At 38.0% G+C, this 20,220-nt stretch overlaps 1 protein-coding gene across 1 annotated transcript; it reads right to left on the bottom strand.

Annotated features, from left to right (window-relative positions):
• Window positions 1–2,704: 2,704 nt before the first annotated feature.
• On the bottom strand, window positions 2,705–6,356 carry LOC124154104. The gene is made up of 2 exons (XM_046527622.1): window positions 6,249–6,356; window positions 2,705–3,993 (listed from the first exon to the last, which is right to left on the bottom strand). The coding sequence occupies exons 1-2, from the start codon at window positions 6,261–6,263 to the stop codon at window positions 2,938–2,940; spliced, it is 1,071 nt and encodes a 356-aa protein (XP_046383578.1). The 5' UTR covers window positions 6,264–6,356; the 3' UTR covers window positions 2,705–2,937.
• Window positions 6,357–20,220: the final 13,864 nt, after the last annotated feature.

Here is a 20,220-nt window from a genome sequence, read left to right as displayed (position 1 = left end):
CTACTCGATTCCTCGACAGGAACACGGACATTACCGTTTGTCAACAATTGCTTGGAGATTTGTTTACAAACACGGTAGTGAAGTGTCAACTCGAGCTGGGCCACGGCTGGGCTTACAATTAGCTCGAATTAAATTTTTTAAATGTAATTTCAATTTAATTAATATTTTGAATATATTTAGTAATTAAAATGTTATATTGTTACTAAATTCAGTTATTAAAGTGGTAAAAACAAAACAAATTATTTAATTTGTAGTTTTGACCGACTTATCAATTGTTGTGTTACTATAACTCCTAAAAGCATGTCCATAGGAAAGAGATGAATTTTTTTTGTGAAATTATCCTTTTTTTAATAGCCTATATGTTAACCCCGCCTGAGACGAATCCAAAGAACCAAATCTCATTGAAATCAGTGCAGCCGTTCGCGAGTTATAAGTGTTCTAACTAACACGATTTTCGACTTTCTTTTATATATATAGATGAAGATATTTGACTAAATTTCTATTTTTATGTGTAAAGACTTAAATCTTTGTTAGTAATATTATGTCATCATCATCACTGGTCAACAATCCTAGGATTGGTTTGACGCAGCTCTCCACTCAGTTCTCCTATCAGCTAATCTTTTAACACCTACGTATTTCTTCTCTTTCACATCCTTCTTCACTTGTTCCATATATTTCATTCGAGGTCTTCCTTTTCCGTTCTTTCCTTCCACTTGTGCTTCGACGATTGTCTTCATCAGGCCATCATGTCTCAAGATGTGGTCTATAAGATTGTTCCGTCTTCTTGTTAAGGTTTTCATGAGGCTTATCTTCTCTCCTACCCTTCTTAGGACTTCCTCGTTACTAACTCGGTGGATCCATTTGATTTTCATCATTATTCTGTAGCACCACATTTCGAAGGCCTCTATCCTTGCTTTCTCCGCTGCAGTCATTGTCCATGCCTCACTTCCGTATAGGAGCATACTCCAAATGTAGGTTCATATAAATAGTTTTTTTAGTTCCATATTTAAGTTTCCCGCTGTAAGCAGGTCTCTCTTTTGGTGGAATGCTCTCTTCGCCTGGGCTATTATGCAATTTCTTTCTTACTTCTCCCGTCACTAGTTATCTTGCTGTTTTTGACAAATAAATAGTGCAATTTGTTTTTTAGAAATGTCTTACAACAAGTCAATTGATGTTATTATACAGATAACTCTCATTACAAAATGTCGATATACGAGATTTTATCTTGATTACGATAATTTACGATTCTTTTCGCTATGTCTGAGACGTACACTTCGCTTCTTATCCCTCTACCGTCACCGTCAGCTGTTTCTTTCTTTCGATTAGACTCCGGTTTTATCCGACCTCGAGGCGTGGTCCTTAGCTCCAAAAAACTACAAGAGCGCTCCGGGTTTCCATGTATCCTTCAGATCAGCAGGTGTTGCAATCCACAATAGCAATGAAGAATAGGTACTCTACCACTGAGGGCAAAGTGATGTAAATGACTAGATTCTTTAGTATCTTCTCTGTTTCAAGTGATTTTGAAATAGTATTTCGAATCTTTGAGATTGTTATGTCATAACAGTTTTTAAAGTATAAACGAAATGACGGCATAAAAAGTTGAGGCGAAACATAGCGTATTAATGAAGTTCGTTTATGAATAAAATTCGATTTTAGTTAATATTTAATGGTCGATGTAGAGCTGACGTTAAATGTTTTGGGAATTCAAGAATACAGGAAACGGCTCGTACTTCGACGGTGTTGCGTTGCTATGAACGTAACTCAAACGTGCTTTATTTTTATGACTGTATAAAAGATTGGAAAAGTTAGCTAAGGGAGAAAACCTTAAGTTTCTCTACCACGATACGATATTTCCCACACAAAATGATGAAAAATGGAGTATTTACGTATTTTCAGTAAATTGTTTTTGATAGTTTCTGTTTTTTCTTTACTGGATTCGTCATCTAAATTCGTCATTTCTCTTATCGGATGCAGCTGCGTGGTTTCAACAGATGGGCGGTAATCGCGTTAAAGAAAGCATATGCAGAGGTATTTTATTTCCAGGAATTTGGGGCTATTAAAACTGACGATAATGTAGTCAGTGATTTTATTTGCGTTGAGATTAAATTTCGCTCCTTTATTGAAGCAGGCAGAGTGTACCTAGACCATGCATTGCTTTCTGCAGCGGGAAAGTTACTTAAAGACGGCGAGGTGGCAAAAAAGTCATACGATATCATAGTATTGTTTCTGTTTTGAGTATCACAGTTATAATGATATATTTCGATAATACTTTCCGTGTTATTACTGTGGAGTTCTCTCAAAATTCATGAATTAATGATTTTGGCTCGTCATATTTCTCGCAACCCTCTTTGCACTATCAATTTCTTTTCTTGAGATTACATTCTCCTTTCTTAAAAGCCAGATTGGTTGTATAATGTTTTAAATGGCTATATCAGTACAATGCAATTACTTTAGTTTATTTAACGATAGCAAGTAAATAACATGATAAAAGTAGAGTTAGATCCTCCAAAAATGTAGCTGTTTATTTGATAGAGCCTATTCTTATAGCGCCATCGCAATTTTATAGGCGCAGAGCCTATTTTGGTGGCTTCTGGGAAATGACCGTGTTTTTTCTTTTGATAGGAACTAAGAAATAATTTAAAGCCGTATTAATACGTTTTAACCGAGAAAATGATGATATTTGGTGTTCGAAACAAAATAACAATTTTCATGGAAGAGTAAAACCTCTTTATTCAAATAACACTATTTCAGCGAGGAAAAAAAGGGATGTAAAATAAAACAGAGAAATTAGCACTACGTATGTTGATGTGCATCAATATTCTCATACAATCACAAAAATGAGAGCGCCTCGATAATTGTCGATGGAATGACTTCTCTCGCTCAGGATTAGACAAGAGGGTAAGCTATCCTTATAAACTGACCCCCACCCATTCCTCCTCACTCAGCGAGGCGAGACTTGGCTTCCTCGTAGGCTGCGAGGTGCTCGGCCCTTGCGGCCGCCACCTCCGCCGTCTCCTGCACCGACTCCAGCACCGGAACCTCCGGGGCCGGAGGGGCTACTGGAAGGTTTGTGGCGGAAACGCGGAAGCCTCGAAGTGGATCAGCGACGTAGTTGACGCTCTGCACCTTGCCCTCTGGATCGACGTAGGCATATCCTCCTCGGGTCACACCGTCGAACGTCTTGATCTCCGTCTTGGTGGACGGGCCGCCGGCGTAGCCGTAGGAGTACTGACCGATCTCGTCCTGGGAGTGGTACTGGCGGGTGATGGCCGGGGCGGGTGCGGCAGCGTAGGTGTGGTACGTGATGGGAGCATGAGCAACGGTTGCCGTGTAGGAGATCGGGGAGCCCACAACGGCCGTCCTGTAGGTCAGAGTAGGAGCGAGAGCTGCATTGTAAGCGTAGGCGGTCCTGGTGATAAGCCCCACTCCTCCATTGTTGTCTCCCACCTCCATCGTCTCGCCGGACTGTTCCTCCGCGTTGCCCTCATCTTGTGAGGCTTGATTTGTTTCGGGTTCTTCGGGGGCTGCCTCAGCCTTTGCCCTGGCCTCCTCGAAGGCTGCAAGGTGGGCTTCCCTTGCTGCGGCCACCTCGGGTGTGTCCTCCACAGGGGTCGGAGCCCTCAGGGGTTCCACCGGAAGGGCCTCTGGAGCGACCGGGAGGTTGGTGGCGGAGACACGGAATCCGTTGACGGGGTCTGCGACGTACTTGACGCTTTGGAGCTTGCCTTCGGCATCGACGTAGGAGTATCCGCCGCGTGTGATGCCGTCGAAGGTCTTCACTTCGGTCTTGGCGGAGGGGCCGCCGGCGTAGCCGTAGGAGTACTGGCCGAGCTCATCCTGGGCGTGGAACTGGCTGGAGATAGGAAGGGCAGCGACTGGTGCAGACGCGGCCAAAGCCGAATGCGTAATCGGGGCGTGGATCACGCGGCCGTGAGTCAGGCCCAGAATAGTCGGCTTTGCCGTTGCCACTCCCACCGCTGCGACAAGAACAATCTGTGAAGGAAAGTGATCGAAAAAGTTAATGGTGTTCAGGTTGACATAAGTTTTTCTTTTGAAAATATTTTCATTGAATCACATTTTATCGTGAAATTTATTCGTGACATTGACAAATGAAATCGTAGATGAATGGAAATTTTCAATTCGAGTGGCTTTTTTTGGTAGGACGACTCCCTTTTTTTCACTATTGCAGTAGATTTAGCCACACTATTTTAAATTTAATGAAATAATTGAGGCATTTGAATGTGGACTTCTTTAATACTCTGAGGTGACTAATTCAATTAATAATTCAACACCTTTGTCCATTCTGTATCTAAGAATCAGAGCTATGGCCCAATTGACGGAGACGATGAAACTGTTGAAAATGAGCCTAGCATCTCCTTTGAAATTACTACACCTGTATTCAAGTCATCCTATTTGGCGATATTAGCGTTATTGGACTATTGGACTTGCATAAAATTTAGAATCAATGCCGAGTATGTACTCTCGTCATTTCAAAGATAGCATCATGCAAGACAGCGTGTTTGATAATGTTGTCTTGAAATGATGTGCTTTGCCGTATGACGATTTCGAGTTTTCAAGTCTTTTTCGGTGTTTTTAATTTTTGAACTTGCTTAATCGCAATAAAATTCATGATTCATGTCGTAAAATATATCAATCTTGGAAGAAAATTCGATTTATATTATCTGGAACTTCTATTAAGCCCATCAATTTTGTTTGCCATCCCATATTTTCAAGGTATTTCTTTACACGTCACTAGTAAAATTGATTGTTTGAGGCGTAACTTGGTGAAAAAGCGATTCATTATTAAAATTATAAAGTAATTTTGTACGTTTACTTGGAGCCACTTATATTTTTGAAGAAATTATATTTTATATCAAATAATCTGCCAAATGAGAATGAGAATTTAGGTTAACTTCAATGGAATCAAAAAAACCTCTTACGCAACCCGTCATTTTCACAAAAGGTTTCTTAACCAGCAAGTACTTCACAAATTATCAAATCAAGTGCATTTGGACCTCAAACATTTTGCTTATCATTACATAAGACGCTTAAAATTCTTATACGACGGTAAGGACCATTACGTGAAGAAGCTTAGAATTAACCGAGCCCACCGAGGTTGGTCCAAGATAACGAATGGTGCGAGGCCCGAGGTTCCTCGTAATCAGGATGAATATAATGGTTAGCCCGTTCTCATTCACTGTGATGGCGAGGAACGATACGAGCCTCGAAAATTCGGTAATCATGGTCCGAATAATAATACCGATCATCCGTTTGAAATCGCGAGAAAAATTCATCCAGTTGTTTCCAGGCTACTCCAAATAATAGTCCTTGCCGTAGACCAAGATGCTTGGTCATCTCAACCAATGCAGATGTAATTATTCCTATCCAAAATCCCCGAATTAGATAAATAATTTACATAGGGGGTCGGTGGAAGACTTAGAAAAAGGGATGCATTGGAGAATCCTTGGCATCCTCGATTCACATTAGTCTAAACCCTAACAGTCTACCTCGATAGGTATATTTGGAGATGTAAAATAAAAATATAATTTTGAACGCATCTACCATATGTTGCTAACCTTGGAGCAGATAGTTCATGTGCATCTTACGCAGTACCAACTTGGCTTTGGCCTGAACGCACAGAATAAGTTAAAACATTATTGAATTGAATGGTTATTATGCGAATTTTTTCAAATTTGAAAGTCATGAAAAATTACGAATATCAATAATGAATTTTATTTACAACACGACCCGAATTTTAGTACTGACTATCAAGGGATCTGTTTATAAGGAAACAATAATGAAAATGATAGAAATAAATAATACCTGCGAATTTCAACTATGAACAATATAATCATAACACGACCCGTGTTTCACTACTTGTAACCACATTCAGGTCAAGACTACAAATTGCCTGAAGATGGAATATCATATGATGATATTCCTTCTTCAGTTAATATAAGATATTGATATCCTATATTCAGAAGGTGAAATCCCATATTCAACCCATGTCATTACATCCCACCTTCAGTTAATTGGTGATCTTGACCTAAATATGGTTCAAGGTACTGATACACGGGTCGTGGTATGATTGTATTGTTAATAATTAAAATTCGCAATTATTATTTACTTCCATAATTATCAGTATCGTTCCTTGCTGTTGTCTCTAAGCCAATTAACTCGGCAATTCACCGAGAAAGGCCCAAGATCTAACGTCGGCGAGGTTTAAAGTTTCCGGAATGCGCACTCACCAGGAGACTCCTCATGGCTCTCTCCGGTTGGTCCTTCCTTCCACCAGTTACTCCAAGAGATCTGACTCCGTCCACGATCCCTCGTCGTCTGATGAGTCGCGACAGCCCTCCCGGCGATTTTATACAAGCGCATGCTAATATGGATGCTGCACCCGGTGCGGCGGTCGCGCGAGGCCAATCGGATGCTGTGGAGGTTACGTGGTGCGATGAGTCTCAGGTGTGGGGAAGAGCGGGTGTGGGTTGGACGATATAATCGGAGATCCGAGGCTCATCTATTGTTACACCTCTGGGCTTCCGTTACGCACCGCAATGCGCTATGGAGAGGCTCTGCAACTCATGCGATGAATCTCTTCAGTTTCGTGCTCCTTCTCAGTTTGAAGAATGCGACCTTATATTAATTTCAACGTTTTTCTAAACTCGCTTTGTTGTTTGTCGTCTATATCAGATCCAATCTTGCAACTTAACTTAAACCCACTTACCGATTGGCTATCAAGCTGACATTTTCAGGATCAAGTTCAGAACAAGAACAATGCAATATCCTAAAACTTTTATTTTGATTGGAACTGTATCTCGATTTTTATTCAGAATTTAAAATTAAATATGAAGATTAGTTCAACATAATGGCCACAGAAAGCCTACGGCCGCGCTGCGAGGGAGGAGTTCGTTTTTCACATTGGGATTTCTGTTTTAATTATCAAAAGACTATAGTTTTGCCATGTACATTGCGGTTCTGTGTATAAGAAATTGATTGATTACAATATTTTATGTAATTCAAGAAAGAAAAAATATTGTGACAATGTAGAAAGAATTTTTAATGAAAACAACGTTTTCCGAGTGAAATTTAAAGAAAGAAATTTTCCATGAGCCTGACGGAACTTCTAAATAAATGTATTTATATACAAATAAAATTTTCCACCAGTATTCTCAATTTAAACTTAACATCAATGAAAATGGAAGTAAAGTGGAATATAAGCCCACCATTTTTGATTGAATATGAAGTAATTTTTAGGAATTCTCTCAGGCTTAAGAAAATTTAATTTATTCTTTTTATATTCAAGAGATAAACGATACTTTTTATGAAATTTTATTTTTATTTGTAATATTATTTTTTCGATCAAATCTGTTGGTATGGAGAGATGGAATACAATTAATCGACGCCTTGCATGTCCCAATTCAAATATAATAAACAATTTCATTATTAATATCACAAAAATATTTTCCGTCATGCAGTGACGGACCTAGTTTTGGACCAAGGGGATCAAAGCTTTTCTGTAGTGTCCAGCTGGTTGGGAAGTTGGGACTATCCTAGAAAATTTGAATCTTCAAAAACAGTACTTTCATTCCAACTCTTTTCGTAAAAAAGACAGAATTTGTAATTATTGCTATTAATATGCAGTTATAGTATTGTGAGAATTCTCTTTTACATCCCTAGTGACTTGTCCGATGTACTAACTCATTTTGGGCCGTCCTTGGCCTTTTATTCCCTACAGTTCTCTTTTGACAATTGTCTTCATCAGGCAATTATGCCGCATGTTGGGACCAATTAAGTTGCTCCATCATCTTCATAGGATTTTTGAACACAAATCTTTTCTTTCCGTGTATTTAGCATTTTCTCATTATTTACTCGGTCAATTCATTTTTTTCTGCGCCATTATTTTATAACTCCTCTTTCGCTTCCACTCTTCTGCTGCTTTCAACGTCCTTGGGACGCTCCCTTAAAGATATATCCTCCGTAATGATGATTCATTAGGGAAAATTAATTTTGAGGTGAAGGCAAAATGAGAATGAGTTGTTTTTTTAAATGCGATTCCCTTAGTTAATTTAATATATCTTATGGGCATTTTGTGGCTTAAATAATGCAACGGAAAGGCTTCGACGACGAGAGAAAAACAATTACGTTGTCATGGGAATGGTTGTGTTTGAACTGCAAGAGTGGAGTGTTCATTAGACTTAAACTAATTGTTTAGAGTTAAATCACCGAATTTACTTTCTTTTTAACTGCCATCTTATGATCTTCCACTTCACCTTTTCTGATATCCATTAGCTAATAACATCAATTCTCCAGGCATTAAAAGAAATAGCCGGCCCTGAAAGAAATTCTAAAGACCTTCAGGACCATGTAATAATTTCATTCGACGATAAGAATGGCATTCGGTGATAAGAATTTTTCGATCTATTTCCATTTGCACGAATTTAATCGATGCCCACTTAAGCGCACTTAAGAGCGTGGGAAAATTTTGGTTATGTTATGCCAAAATCTCTTTTCTCGGACGATATAATATTGTAATTTGTGTGCATAATATTTCCTTTTTTGCTCGGCGGGTACACCTAGGAATGGTAACGCCCGCAAAATGCAAAATGGAGGTCGGATGTGTAATTAATATTGTATTTTGAATGCACACTGTTCGCGAAGGAATGTGTCATAGTGGCATTATTGTTCTATGGGATAGTCTCTATAGCATCGACGATCCGCACAGGGTGTAGTTGCTTGAATTTGTACTAATTTCCTATGTTTTTATGCATGGATTGACTCTAAATTGTTAAGATTTAGTTATTTTCACACAGGCCAGAGGCTAATGGAAAAATAAATGAATTATCATTATTATAAAGCCCCGCTTATGTCTATTGATAGCTCAAATGAGCATAGAAGTGCGTGAGTAAAATCATGCAGACGTGAGATACTCGGTCACAATGATCGTAGCGGAGTGTTCTTTGCTTTATAGACGTGGGAAAAAAATATTTGTAACGGTAAATGCAGCGGAGGACAGCTCGGTCTCTCTCGGTACGATCAGTTTTACTGATGAGTGTTCGGTTTCACTCTTGCACAGGTGAGCGAAGACCGTGGACGCAAGTTGTCAACTGCTTGGAAAATAGCGTCATCCCAAGAGTCGCTGGACTTCCTGAGACCATTGTGATGGTAAAATTATGATAACCTGGCGTTGTACGGACCCGATTGGAGCCATTTTTATGCCAATATTTACTCGGTATTATTTGATCCTTTCAAAGGGTAGGTATGATATGTCTGCCTAGATTTTTTGGAAATGATTTTGGGTTTAACTTCAATGACGCCCAACCATGCAGCCACTCACCCAATTTTAATATTTGAAAGTTTTTGGACACTTTATCTTATAAACTATTTGGTAGCCTTTTTCTGTTTGAGCGGGAACTAGGAGGAAGATGAAAAAATAGGATTTGTGAACGGGATGATGAGAAGATTGCCGTATTGCAAATAAGGTTGAGAAAAACTACTCTCTCTCTCTCTCTTTCTTGCTTACTCATTTGGATTTGTAAATGCTCAATGGAATACTGTTAGTATTCTCGATTGAGGTGAGTATCACGTATCAAAATATACTGAACGTTTTTTTTAGAATCCCTCTCCTTACCTCGTTATCTCATAATAAAAACCGTATTTATGAGCACGTTGATTGATGAAGAATTATATTTTTTTGGAGATTTCAACGCCTCTTCTCCACAATGAATGAATATAACGGCGATGACATGTGCCTGTGAATGGAAATAAGTATTAAGAAGATTGTCCTTTAAATTTTAAAGAAGTCATGAAAGAAAAGTAGTGAAAAATTTATCTTCGCGAATCGTCATCCGTAGTCAATGCGCGAAAGCAACTTTGGGTGAGCTACCAATCAAATAAAAAATTCAAGTTTATCAAATTAATAAAAATGTTATTGAAGCGGTTTCTTTCATAAAATTTTTACAGAACAAATGAAAGGTTTAATTTCAGCGGCAAAATTTAATCTTTAATCTAAAAAAATTGATTCTCCTCTTACGGGGAGTGACAACCGCGAGAACATCGCTATTTTCCGTGGAAGATAATGAATGCCTGCGTAAAGATATCATGTTGATATCACATTCGAATCGAGGAGACATCGTTCGCATTCTTTCGCCTTGCTGGGGGTCGTAAGGAGCTGTGCTCCAAGGTGAATTCGGCCTTGGCTCGTTGGCCATTGTGTCGAAGTCGGCGAGAGCAGTTCGCGCACTTGACCTTGTCCTCGGAGTTGCGTGTGAAACACTCGCGTGCTTTGCCAGCGCCCCCTGGAGGCAAAACATTCCGCATCGCTGAAAAAAATTATGAAGAGGGTCGTTGTAAATTCCACTGCCTTGTCTGAGATAATGCATCTTCGGAAAAATCTACGGAAAATTATAATGAATGCTTTTTTATCACTGAGATTACAAAATCAAAATCCCAAATGTGAAAAATATTGGCACGGAATTCTTGAAAGTTGTCGATTTCATAAATACAAGTCTTGCTAACGTGACCCCATTTAGAAGAAGCTTATTTGTAATTTAATTAGACTAAACTTTTGTCATAAAAATTAGAATAATAAAGGCAAAAAGGCTTCAGATGTTTGGCTTCAGAAATATTTATATGAATGGAATTCCTATTTTATTTCTTTTTTAGATTCCTAATGTGACTTTTTCATTTTATATTCTTCATGAATAATCTCTATTCTACTCTAATTTCCCTAGGATATTGTTCCTGAAAGTACTGTTTATATTTTCTATACCACGCCTCTGGTTATTTCCATTTTCCAAAAGCCCATTTTAATCCGTGTATTTGGTTTCATTGACTGTTCAGTGTTCAGCGTTGGATGCCGCCTAAATTGACCACTGTGTTAAGTTGTCTACTTTGGTTGAGTATGCTGATTTGATCCGGTTGAGCATCACTCAGAAAACTTGGTTGCTGTAGTAGAAATTCAATGAATACTGTTGAAAAATTTTATTGCAGAGCAAGCCATTATCTAGTCTGTTTCATTGGAAGCTCTCTTTTCCCGGCGCATTTTGATGATTTTCAATCACCTCTCCTCCAGTTAATTTGCGTTTTCTTTTTTGATTCAGCTATTGTTCTGGTTGAACATAGATTCTGCGTTCTCTCGTCATTCTCGAGAATAAATCAACAGTGAAGCCTAAGACTGAGGTTTGCCGTAAAAAAATATTAATTCATCATCTAGATATAATCTGACTTAAAAGTGACAGGCCACGTCACATAAAAGAGTTTGCATGCAGGTTCTGGAGATTCGGTTAGGTTTTCTGCTGTTTAAATCATCTGTTTTATTAATTTTTATTAGTAAGATGAATATTAGAATAATTGTATCAAGTCTTACATGTGATGGTAAAAAAAATAGTGAGTATCAAAGTCTTTCTTTATTCCCAAGGGAATTAATTCTTCCCCTAACCCTGAAATAATAGAGTTTTTCTCAATTTAGTGTTGCTCCTTTTGTAATTTCATAACAAGAATGAATTCATGTACCCGGAAGTAATTGAAATGCTTATCAATTCACAGTTGCTTCTCTCATTTTTATTGTCTCATTACATGATTTTCATGCTTGTCGCGTAGAATATTTGACCTTTTTTCCCGGCATCTCTTTCGCTGTGTCCCGTAGCCCATGAGAATTTCGGGGGAATATTTTTTCTCCACACACGTGATGTGAAATTTATGGCGCTATTGTCTCTCGAAAAAAGTATCGCAACATGAGGCAACGCCCTATAATTTCCAAGTGAAGAACTTGTTGAGTATTTACTCGAGGAAAAAAATGTCACCTCATCACCATAAGGTGTGTTTCACACATCACTCTGTACGATGGGCGGAAACAACTCCCTCAGCGACATCCTGTCTTGACATCCAATGCCGTATATGGAAGAGGCTCTTGATATTTTTGCATGCTTGGAATGAAATATATGGGAAACGTGTGGTGATTTTTGGCCATTAAATACATGTTAAAAAGTGAAAATATTAAATTTTAATTATCCATGCGTTTCATTCAAAATTAACTAGAGAATGGCATTTGAAATAATGTGGCAATCCCATGTACTGTTTTATCTAATTAAAGACCTTGTTAACTTGTAAATAATTCATTAATTACTTTTAAATGCCAATACTTTTACTTTTAATTTTGAAAGTAGTGAGTTACTCTAAATGGTATATGGTTCTAAAACTCGGTTAATAATATTAATAAGAGGTAGAAAAATGCCAGCTTAACTAGGAAGTAAATAAAAAAAACCCAATACTGTGCTCTTCTTTTCAAGGATGTGTGGTAATGTAGTTTTTCTTCCGTGATGAAACACAACGCGTGCTAACGTGCAGTTGAGGGTATATATAATGAACAGATGTAATAAGATAATGATTCTTCTGAATTCAATATCGAAGGCGACATAGTGGTTGCAAATCTCGCCTTAGATTCATTTGCGTGTGGGATCACAGTAGTCTTAACGAAGCCTGTATTTTTACTTTAGATGTGATTCTGATTAAGCCTTCTGATTAAGTCGCTTTAAGGAACAAGCTCAAAGCACTGATAATCTGAATTTTCGTGAAGCGTTTAAATCTTAAAAGCAAACTATTAATGAATGATGGAACTACCCAGAGAACCAGATATAGTAAACATTAAAAACATAAATTTGCACGCTGTGATAAGTAGTGTCATGTAAATGAAATATTAATGTTTCATCATCACATAAATTTTGCACTGAAAAAGATTGGTATCTCTTGTATTATTTCTATATGTAATCTTTATCAATTAGATAGTGTTCGCTGTGCTGTTATTACACTTGTGTAAAACATTTATGCGACATAAAATTTTCGAATTTACTCCGTAAAACTGGAAAAATTTATGCGATTTGTACTAAATAAAATGAAGAACGTCGTAAATCTAAAAAAAACTAGTTAATAACTAAGGCCGTTCAAAACAAGTATTTGCTTCCCTTTGGTGGTTTCACCGTAGCGAATTCTTTAATGGTTCTTGTTATCGCAAACCATTTTCATGAGTAAGTATTGATCCTCGTTTCCTCCGAGGGTAGAAAATGTCCTAAATTAAATTTGATTACACGTTCATATTAAAATGAATAGACGAATGTATAAGATTACGTCATAGTGACAATACGGCTCTGTATTTTTCTGAAATTGAAAATGGGAATGTTTCGTCTTTGTGAAGAATCTGAGTTTTCCGGTGAAAGACTTGAATGAATTCTTTTAGGGTTTCCAACCAGGTTTTGGTTTGCATGTTGTAGGCCCTAAACATGCCCCTACAATATGCACACCCTAAGCCTGTTGGAAACCCGAGAAGAATTCATTTTCGTCTTCTTAGTCAAAAACCGCTAAGGGCGTACAGACAGCGTTAGCCAGATGTTTAGCAAATTAGGCTGGGAGCCTTTAGAGACTCGGAGAATGCGCGCTAGGCTTATATTTTTTGAACAATTGAGAATGAATATCTTTAAGAGCGACACGGAGAACATAATATTAGAGTCCCACTATATTTCCAGGTCCGATAGAAGAGAGATATTTTTGCCGAACGGATAGATATGCGAATTCCTTTTTCCCTCGAACCATAAAGGACTTTAATAAATGCCAGTCGTAATTTCGTTGGGGCATTTTCTTTTATGTGCAAATGGCTGGTGCCTTGAGACCCCCTGCCACACGCCTTTTAGGCAGCTTGCTGGGAAGTATGTAGATGTAGATGAAATTAGACCTGACTTCGTCCTCTAGCGTCGCGTCGTGAGGTCTTCGCCTTTGCTACTTCTACGCGCTATTAGGAACTTCCTACGCTTCGTGAACCCATCATGATCTATCAACAGAAGAAAGCAGAAACTTCCGCTGAACCACGATTGGGCTTTTTTTCCCCTCAGAGCGTCGAAAACGTGACTAGAGGCTCGAGTATTATGATAGCTCAGCGAAATCGATTTGGGCTGCGCGGAAGATTTTTTGATCTTGCTCGCTGATGCGTAACCTAGGCTTCTCTGGAACGTCGTAATGGGCAAGAAATTGAAAGTGATCAGAGGTCTCTCTAACCTATCCCAGTTTTTTTAAACCCCTATCTCCTGCGCACCGATACACGATGCCGAGATGTTTCTCGGAAGTTAACGCTCAAGGCCCTGACGGACGGGATGTTAAGATACGAACTCGTGTTTTCGTCGTACTCATTAGGGGATCGGGTTGGTGCGGTGGCCAGAGTGTTGGGTTCCCACCCGGCGGGCTCGGGTTCAAATCCCGGCAGTTGCAGAGAATTTTCAGAGACTGCCCGATCCCTGCTTGAGTGTTGTGTAGAGGACATTTCAAGCGCAACACTCCGTCCGTCGGATGGGACGTTAAGCCGTGGTCCCCTTGGCACCTTTCGTTAAGAGCAGGCTAATGCCGACGCCGGGTTTCTCTCCACCCTTCCTTCCATGCCCTTCTCTCATGGCGCGAATGACCTCAGCTGCCGGTCGCCTCCTCCAAATACCATACCATACTGTCTTATTCAGTCACCTTCTGGTATTTATTTGAGAAATATATTTGTCTATTCGAACCGTTGTTTATATTTTTGGATAAATGAAATGTAAAAAAATAATGCCATAGGTATTCATAAATAAACGTTAATGACACCTATGGAATTAATTACGGATATTTTTTTCATCCGAAATGTTAATAAAAATGTCTTTGATGCTTAGAAAAAGAACACACTATATCTCTAACCATGCAGTGGCGCAGCAAGGAGGGGTTTTTGGGGAAAGAGCTTTTCCCCGCAGAGCTCAGAGAAATTTTTTAGTTAAATCCGTTTTACTTAATAGCATTAATATTACTTAAAAATAGTGTTAAGGATTTATAAAATATCCCTCCGAAAGCCGTAAAACTCACTATTTATCCTAAAAATTTTGTGGGGAGGGCCCCCGCACCTCTCGCTTACCGTGATCGGTATTCCATACCCCCAGACACCCCAGTATTATTTGCGCCTAAAACCCCTCCCAGCCCCAATGATCATGGAAGAAGGGTATACTCAATAAACCCTGAAATTTTCAGATTACTTGGCGTAAGTATTTTACACGTAATGCGTCAAAACTGTGAACTATATGCGGCCAGTTTAGCGGGAGTCAGGCGTTCATTCTCCGCCATGATGTAATCCGGCACAATCGAAAACGAAAGCCGTCTTTTCTTTCTCGAATTATCCACTCGAAGAAAGGGTTGAGAAACTCCTCAATGTCAGACGCTCACGCCGTTGACTTTCTCAATGCCAAGGGCACAAGCCGTTCATTTCCAGCGTTCCCAAGAAGCGAGCTGTCGTGACACACCTGCGATTCCCTAGATAAATCACCAGTTAATGACCTCAATTTGACCAAGGCAAAAAATGAGTTTCACACGCTCGACTTTTCTTGGAACAAGGAACTTTTATTTTCGTTAGTCCGGCCTTATCATGGACTAGATGGGAAGTTATGCCCAATCTCAGAGTATATACAGGGGTAGCATTAAATAAACGTGCTGTTTCAGTTATTCATAGGAAGATAGAAAGAAGAGGGATGGGGTGGCGGAGATTTTTCAGAGTCTGCCAAATCCCCGTTTGAATGCCTTGATGAGGGCCCTTCAAGTGCACCACCCCGTCGACGTTAAACCGTGTTCTTCATGGCTCCTTTTGTTGGTGTAGGCTAATGTCGACTCCGCGGCGCGCCGGGTTTCTCTCTTGTCGAGCGACTAAGGGGTCACACATTGAAATTTATTTATTATGTAAAACATACTGTTTGAGACGATGAATTCGAAAAAATGACGATCTGTAAGTAATTCTGTTTTAATTTCAATCATGCTCAAAACCGCTGAATTATTTAACGGTAACCCTGCACATACAAGAGTACTGAAGATGGCTGCAGAATAGAGGCCAATATTGAAATCACCAGTGTCATAATTATTATTATGTGAAATAGAATAAGTTAGAAAACGAAATAACTAGATTTTCTAAACATAATGATATACATAATTTCCAAACTACTGGTTACGGAAAGTGATCATTATCAAATAAGAAGCCTTTTCCATAGTGACTTTCCTTCGTGTTGTATAACTATTATGCCAATTGTGATGAAAATTAGACGATCTATCTTGGATTTTTTTGGGCATTGTAACGGGTTTTATCCATGCATTTCATGCGTAGACGATTTTGCCTTTGCTTGTGAGGCTAAATTTTTACAATGGAAGTCTGTAGAATGTTCGTTCTCGAATTCATTCGCTGAATAACATGACTAGCGTGAAGAAGCGTGGTCAAGTAATAAAAAACTATGTTAATTGTACTCGAGAAAGGGCGTTAAACTTGATATTTTTTCGCCACTTTTTAATGTTTTTTACTTAATTTAACTCATGCGTATGAGAAATGATTTGGAAAACGTATTTTATTTAAAATTTCTGCGTATTTATGTGCTCCTTTTCTGGAGATTTGAATTGATGGATTTCACAGATGTTTTCAGAATTGAACTCGCGGTTCATTGATCAATATTCTCAGATATTTATCATCAGGATGCAATAAAAATTTGCATTGCATTTTCGTCGTTATAGGCTGGTGTACTTAAAAATTGTAGTTGAGCGCAAAGAGTTCATTTTATTCCAATCGGTAGGCGTATTGGGATGGAGGTCAACACTTGGTTGATTTTCCATTAATATTTATTCCCGAAGGCGAAAATAATTTAGGCGATTTGCACCATAGAAATAGGAGGACAAAAGCCTCTAAAAATTCAACAAAAAATAAAGATTCAAAATACAAACTACTGGGTTCGTCGAAGAGCCGGCATTGCTATTATAACTTAATTAGTATTTAGACCATGTGCAGACCTGGCAGTAACTTCATATTTCTTTGTTTGAATATGGATTATTATCGAAGGTCTTGATATTTTTTGTGCTTTGCTATAGTTAAACAGTTGTATACAAAATATCCCGAGGAATAGATTTGAAAATTATTCTCTCACTTAGTCAGCAAGATGAAATCGAGAATAGTTGGCATCTGGAAGACACGTGAAATATATTCTGACAATGAGCATTCAATGAGAAGGTGAGTTGGCTGGAGTGATTTATATTTATTGGCGATCGACCAGTTCTCCCATTCTGTTAGGTACACTAACGGCATCATGACGCGTAATTTATGTGGGAAAAGGTTGAAGCGGCTTAGGAAAATCAAACACTAATTGCTATTACAAGATTGCGCTTTAATTCACGGTCGGACTGTGATCGAGATATCCAATTGATTTTCTCATTTAAGAAGATATTCAATAAAGAGATCTGAAAATCTGTCGTCAAATATTAATTCGGGGCTTAGAATTTCTCTTTGGTTAGTGATAAATGCTTTGACCCTTTCACTACCATTTTGAATGAAAACATAGTTTGATTTTCATTCAATATGAATAAATTCCATAGTAACACCTCAAACCATCAACTTTCACTGCCATATAAATATTGCTTGTTTGCCCCGAAATACTCTCAGTTTTCCAGAAACTTGTCATTTTATTGATTAAAATATTGGATTTATTTTCCATAGATATAAAGATAAATTACTTTAAGTGATTAATCAGGTGTTCCTGTGGTGTTCTGCACCAGGTTATTGCAGTTGTATCGGCCGACGTGTAAGAAAACGACTTTTTTCCATTGTCAAGGCGTGTTACTGTCTCAATTAGGATTTCACACTCAACCCAACATTCAAGTGTGCAATCGTAAGCGTGTTACTGTTTCAATGTAGGATTTCACACTCGATCCTACATTCAAGTGTTAAATTCTACATTCTACGACGTCGATCAATACGACAGCAATAATCTGGACCCAAGAGGAAAAGCTGAATATTATTCACCAGGAAAAATTGAAATAGTCCGTATAAATACTCTTTGCCCTAAGAATTGTAAATATTTTCAAGCATTGTTTTTATTTCTAATTCGCTGAATCCCGCATAAAGGGTAACAGCAACAGCAGCTATTAAATAAAAAATTGTAGATCACGTGATGGGTCTGATCAGCTGACTACGGTGGTAGCGTTTTTGGACATGTTTTTGATCTCGATTGGGAATTATATTTCAATAATTCATTACTATATATTCATTACTAAGGCAGACGGATAACTGATAGAAGTTAAGTCATATCCATTCAACAGCTTTTCGTTGACAAACTATTTCTATTTCCTATATTTAAAACGAAGTTGGGGTTTCAATGTTGGCCTAAGCTTTCGGGTACTAAGCATCCGCTCTGAGCGGTCTTGTATGTATTTTCTTTGAGATTACCACTTTCGGGTGTGGTTTTTTCCCAGTAAAAATTTCCGGAAACAAAAGTTTTACGAAAATCAGAATAATATTTTGTGCTAAAATTGAAATCTCTTAGCCCAATGAAAGCTCAAATATTATGTAAAATTTTATCTTAATCGATTTCCAAATCTGCTTTCAAATATATTTGATGTAATACGCTTTCCTTTAATTTATTATTCATTCAGTCTACAGCTATAGTGTAAGAATACAATATCTGTTTCGAAATATTTCTCATTTTTATGCTTAAACCTCTTTCTACTTTTAACTACGGTGACGGTTCACTCAATTTTAGTAGTTAAAATAACCAACGCTCTTACAGTGTGTCTAGTTTAGCTTTTTTCTGCACTGTATTGCGTGGATTGTTATATTTTCCTGCTTAATTAATCTCATCATTTCCTCGTTCATTTCTCTAATCACCCTTTTCAGTCTTACTTAACTCCTTCAAATCCACATCTCAGAAGTATTTTCGTTTATGTCATGAAGTTAGTTTAACTTTCGTCCCTTCTTCCTAGCGTCAGTTATCAGAGCCGCACGGCGTATATTCTGATCTCATCAGTTATAAGTACGGTCTCTGCTACATCCATTTTCCTTAATCTTTATTGCTACGCTACCTTATTTTTTCATAAAAAAACTTCCTTTGAACAGCAATTAGAAGATTTAAAAAAAATTTCAACGGGTGCAACTTTGAATTTAAAAATACCATCTGGAAACACAGGAATATACTTGGTTGGATGACTTGTTGGAGAATAATAGTGGAAATATATCGCATCTTAAGTTGGCAAAGAAGGCAGATTGCCAGTTGTTTTAGACAAATTGATTTTTGATGGAAATTTCTTGCTTGACGTAGTTCTATCTCATTCTCGGCAAAAAATGTCTTTGAAGATCATGAATTGCAATTCCAGTACTTTTCACTCGTTGGACTTTTGGTTATAAAGTGGCGTACATCTTAATTATGTGGTTGAAAAATTATTCACATGTATTTATCATTAATAAACTTTTCGTATTCAGTTTTCTCATCAATTAATTTTTTATGACTCTATTTGAAAACAGCTGTGGAAATCGATAAAGGTTTTTATTTTTGAGGTGTATAATCTTTCAGGGGACCAAAATATTTAAATTTTTGCGCTTGGAAGTCATCCAAAGTTTCTAAATGCCTACAAGAGTTTTTATAATGATATGTTAAATAGTAATATATAATTTTAGGTTATGAAAAAACAGGGAATCTTGGAAATTTGAAATAAATGGCATATTTGAAGTCTTCTGTGGCCAATATACTGCACCATCCGTCAGGAGGCATTTATTTTTATCGGTTATTCATGGTGGGACATATATTGTTTTGGATAAAACTGGAACAGTTAAATCATTCAATTAATTAGAACAACCAAAAACTATTCATAGCCATATATCTTGAATTACTTTTAGATTTATTTGTTCTTATTTTTATCTTCAAGGAAATTGCGCAAACATATTTTCGCTAGGTATTAACAGATATTTACTCGGAACCCCGATATTAGCAGTTTCGTAAAAATAGCCATTCCGATCATTTCAGAAAGGTTGCAGAGCTTAACGTGATCAAGTCTGTGTGCGGAACAAATTAGAGTTTTTTCAATAGTTCCAAGTTGGTCAAATCTAGTGATGGTGACTGATCAGAAGTTGGCTAAGGTTGTTTTCTTTTTTGAAGTGAAAACTTCTTTAGCGGCGTTAAGCACTTTTGCGGGATGGGGAAAAAGCATAGAATTCGCGTGAGCGTCACCGACCCGACACCGCGATCGCTACAGCGAGATATCCATATCCCTCTTAAAATTCGTTTCTTAGTATCACATCCTCGGTAGTATAGTGGTCAGTATCCCCGCCTGTCACGCGGAAGACCGGGGTTCGTTTCCCCGCCGGGGAGGATATTTTTCTCAATCTCATACAATTAAAAAAAAATTACAATGGATATTTCAACT

This window comes from Ischnura elegans, chromosome 2 (assembly GCF_921293095.1).
Source record: "Ischnura elegans chromosome 2, ioIscEleg1.1, whole genome shotgun sequence".
NCBI lineage: Eukaryota > Metazoa > Arthropoda > Insecta > Odonata > Coenagrionidae > Ischnura > Ischnura elegans.
The sequence above is the reverse complement of the archived record's forward strand: the minus strand, read 5'-3'. Positions and strand labels throughout refer to the sequence as shown.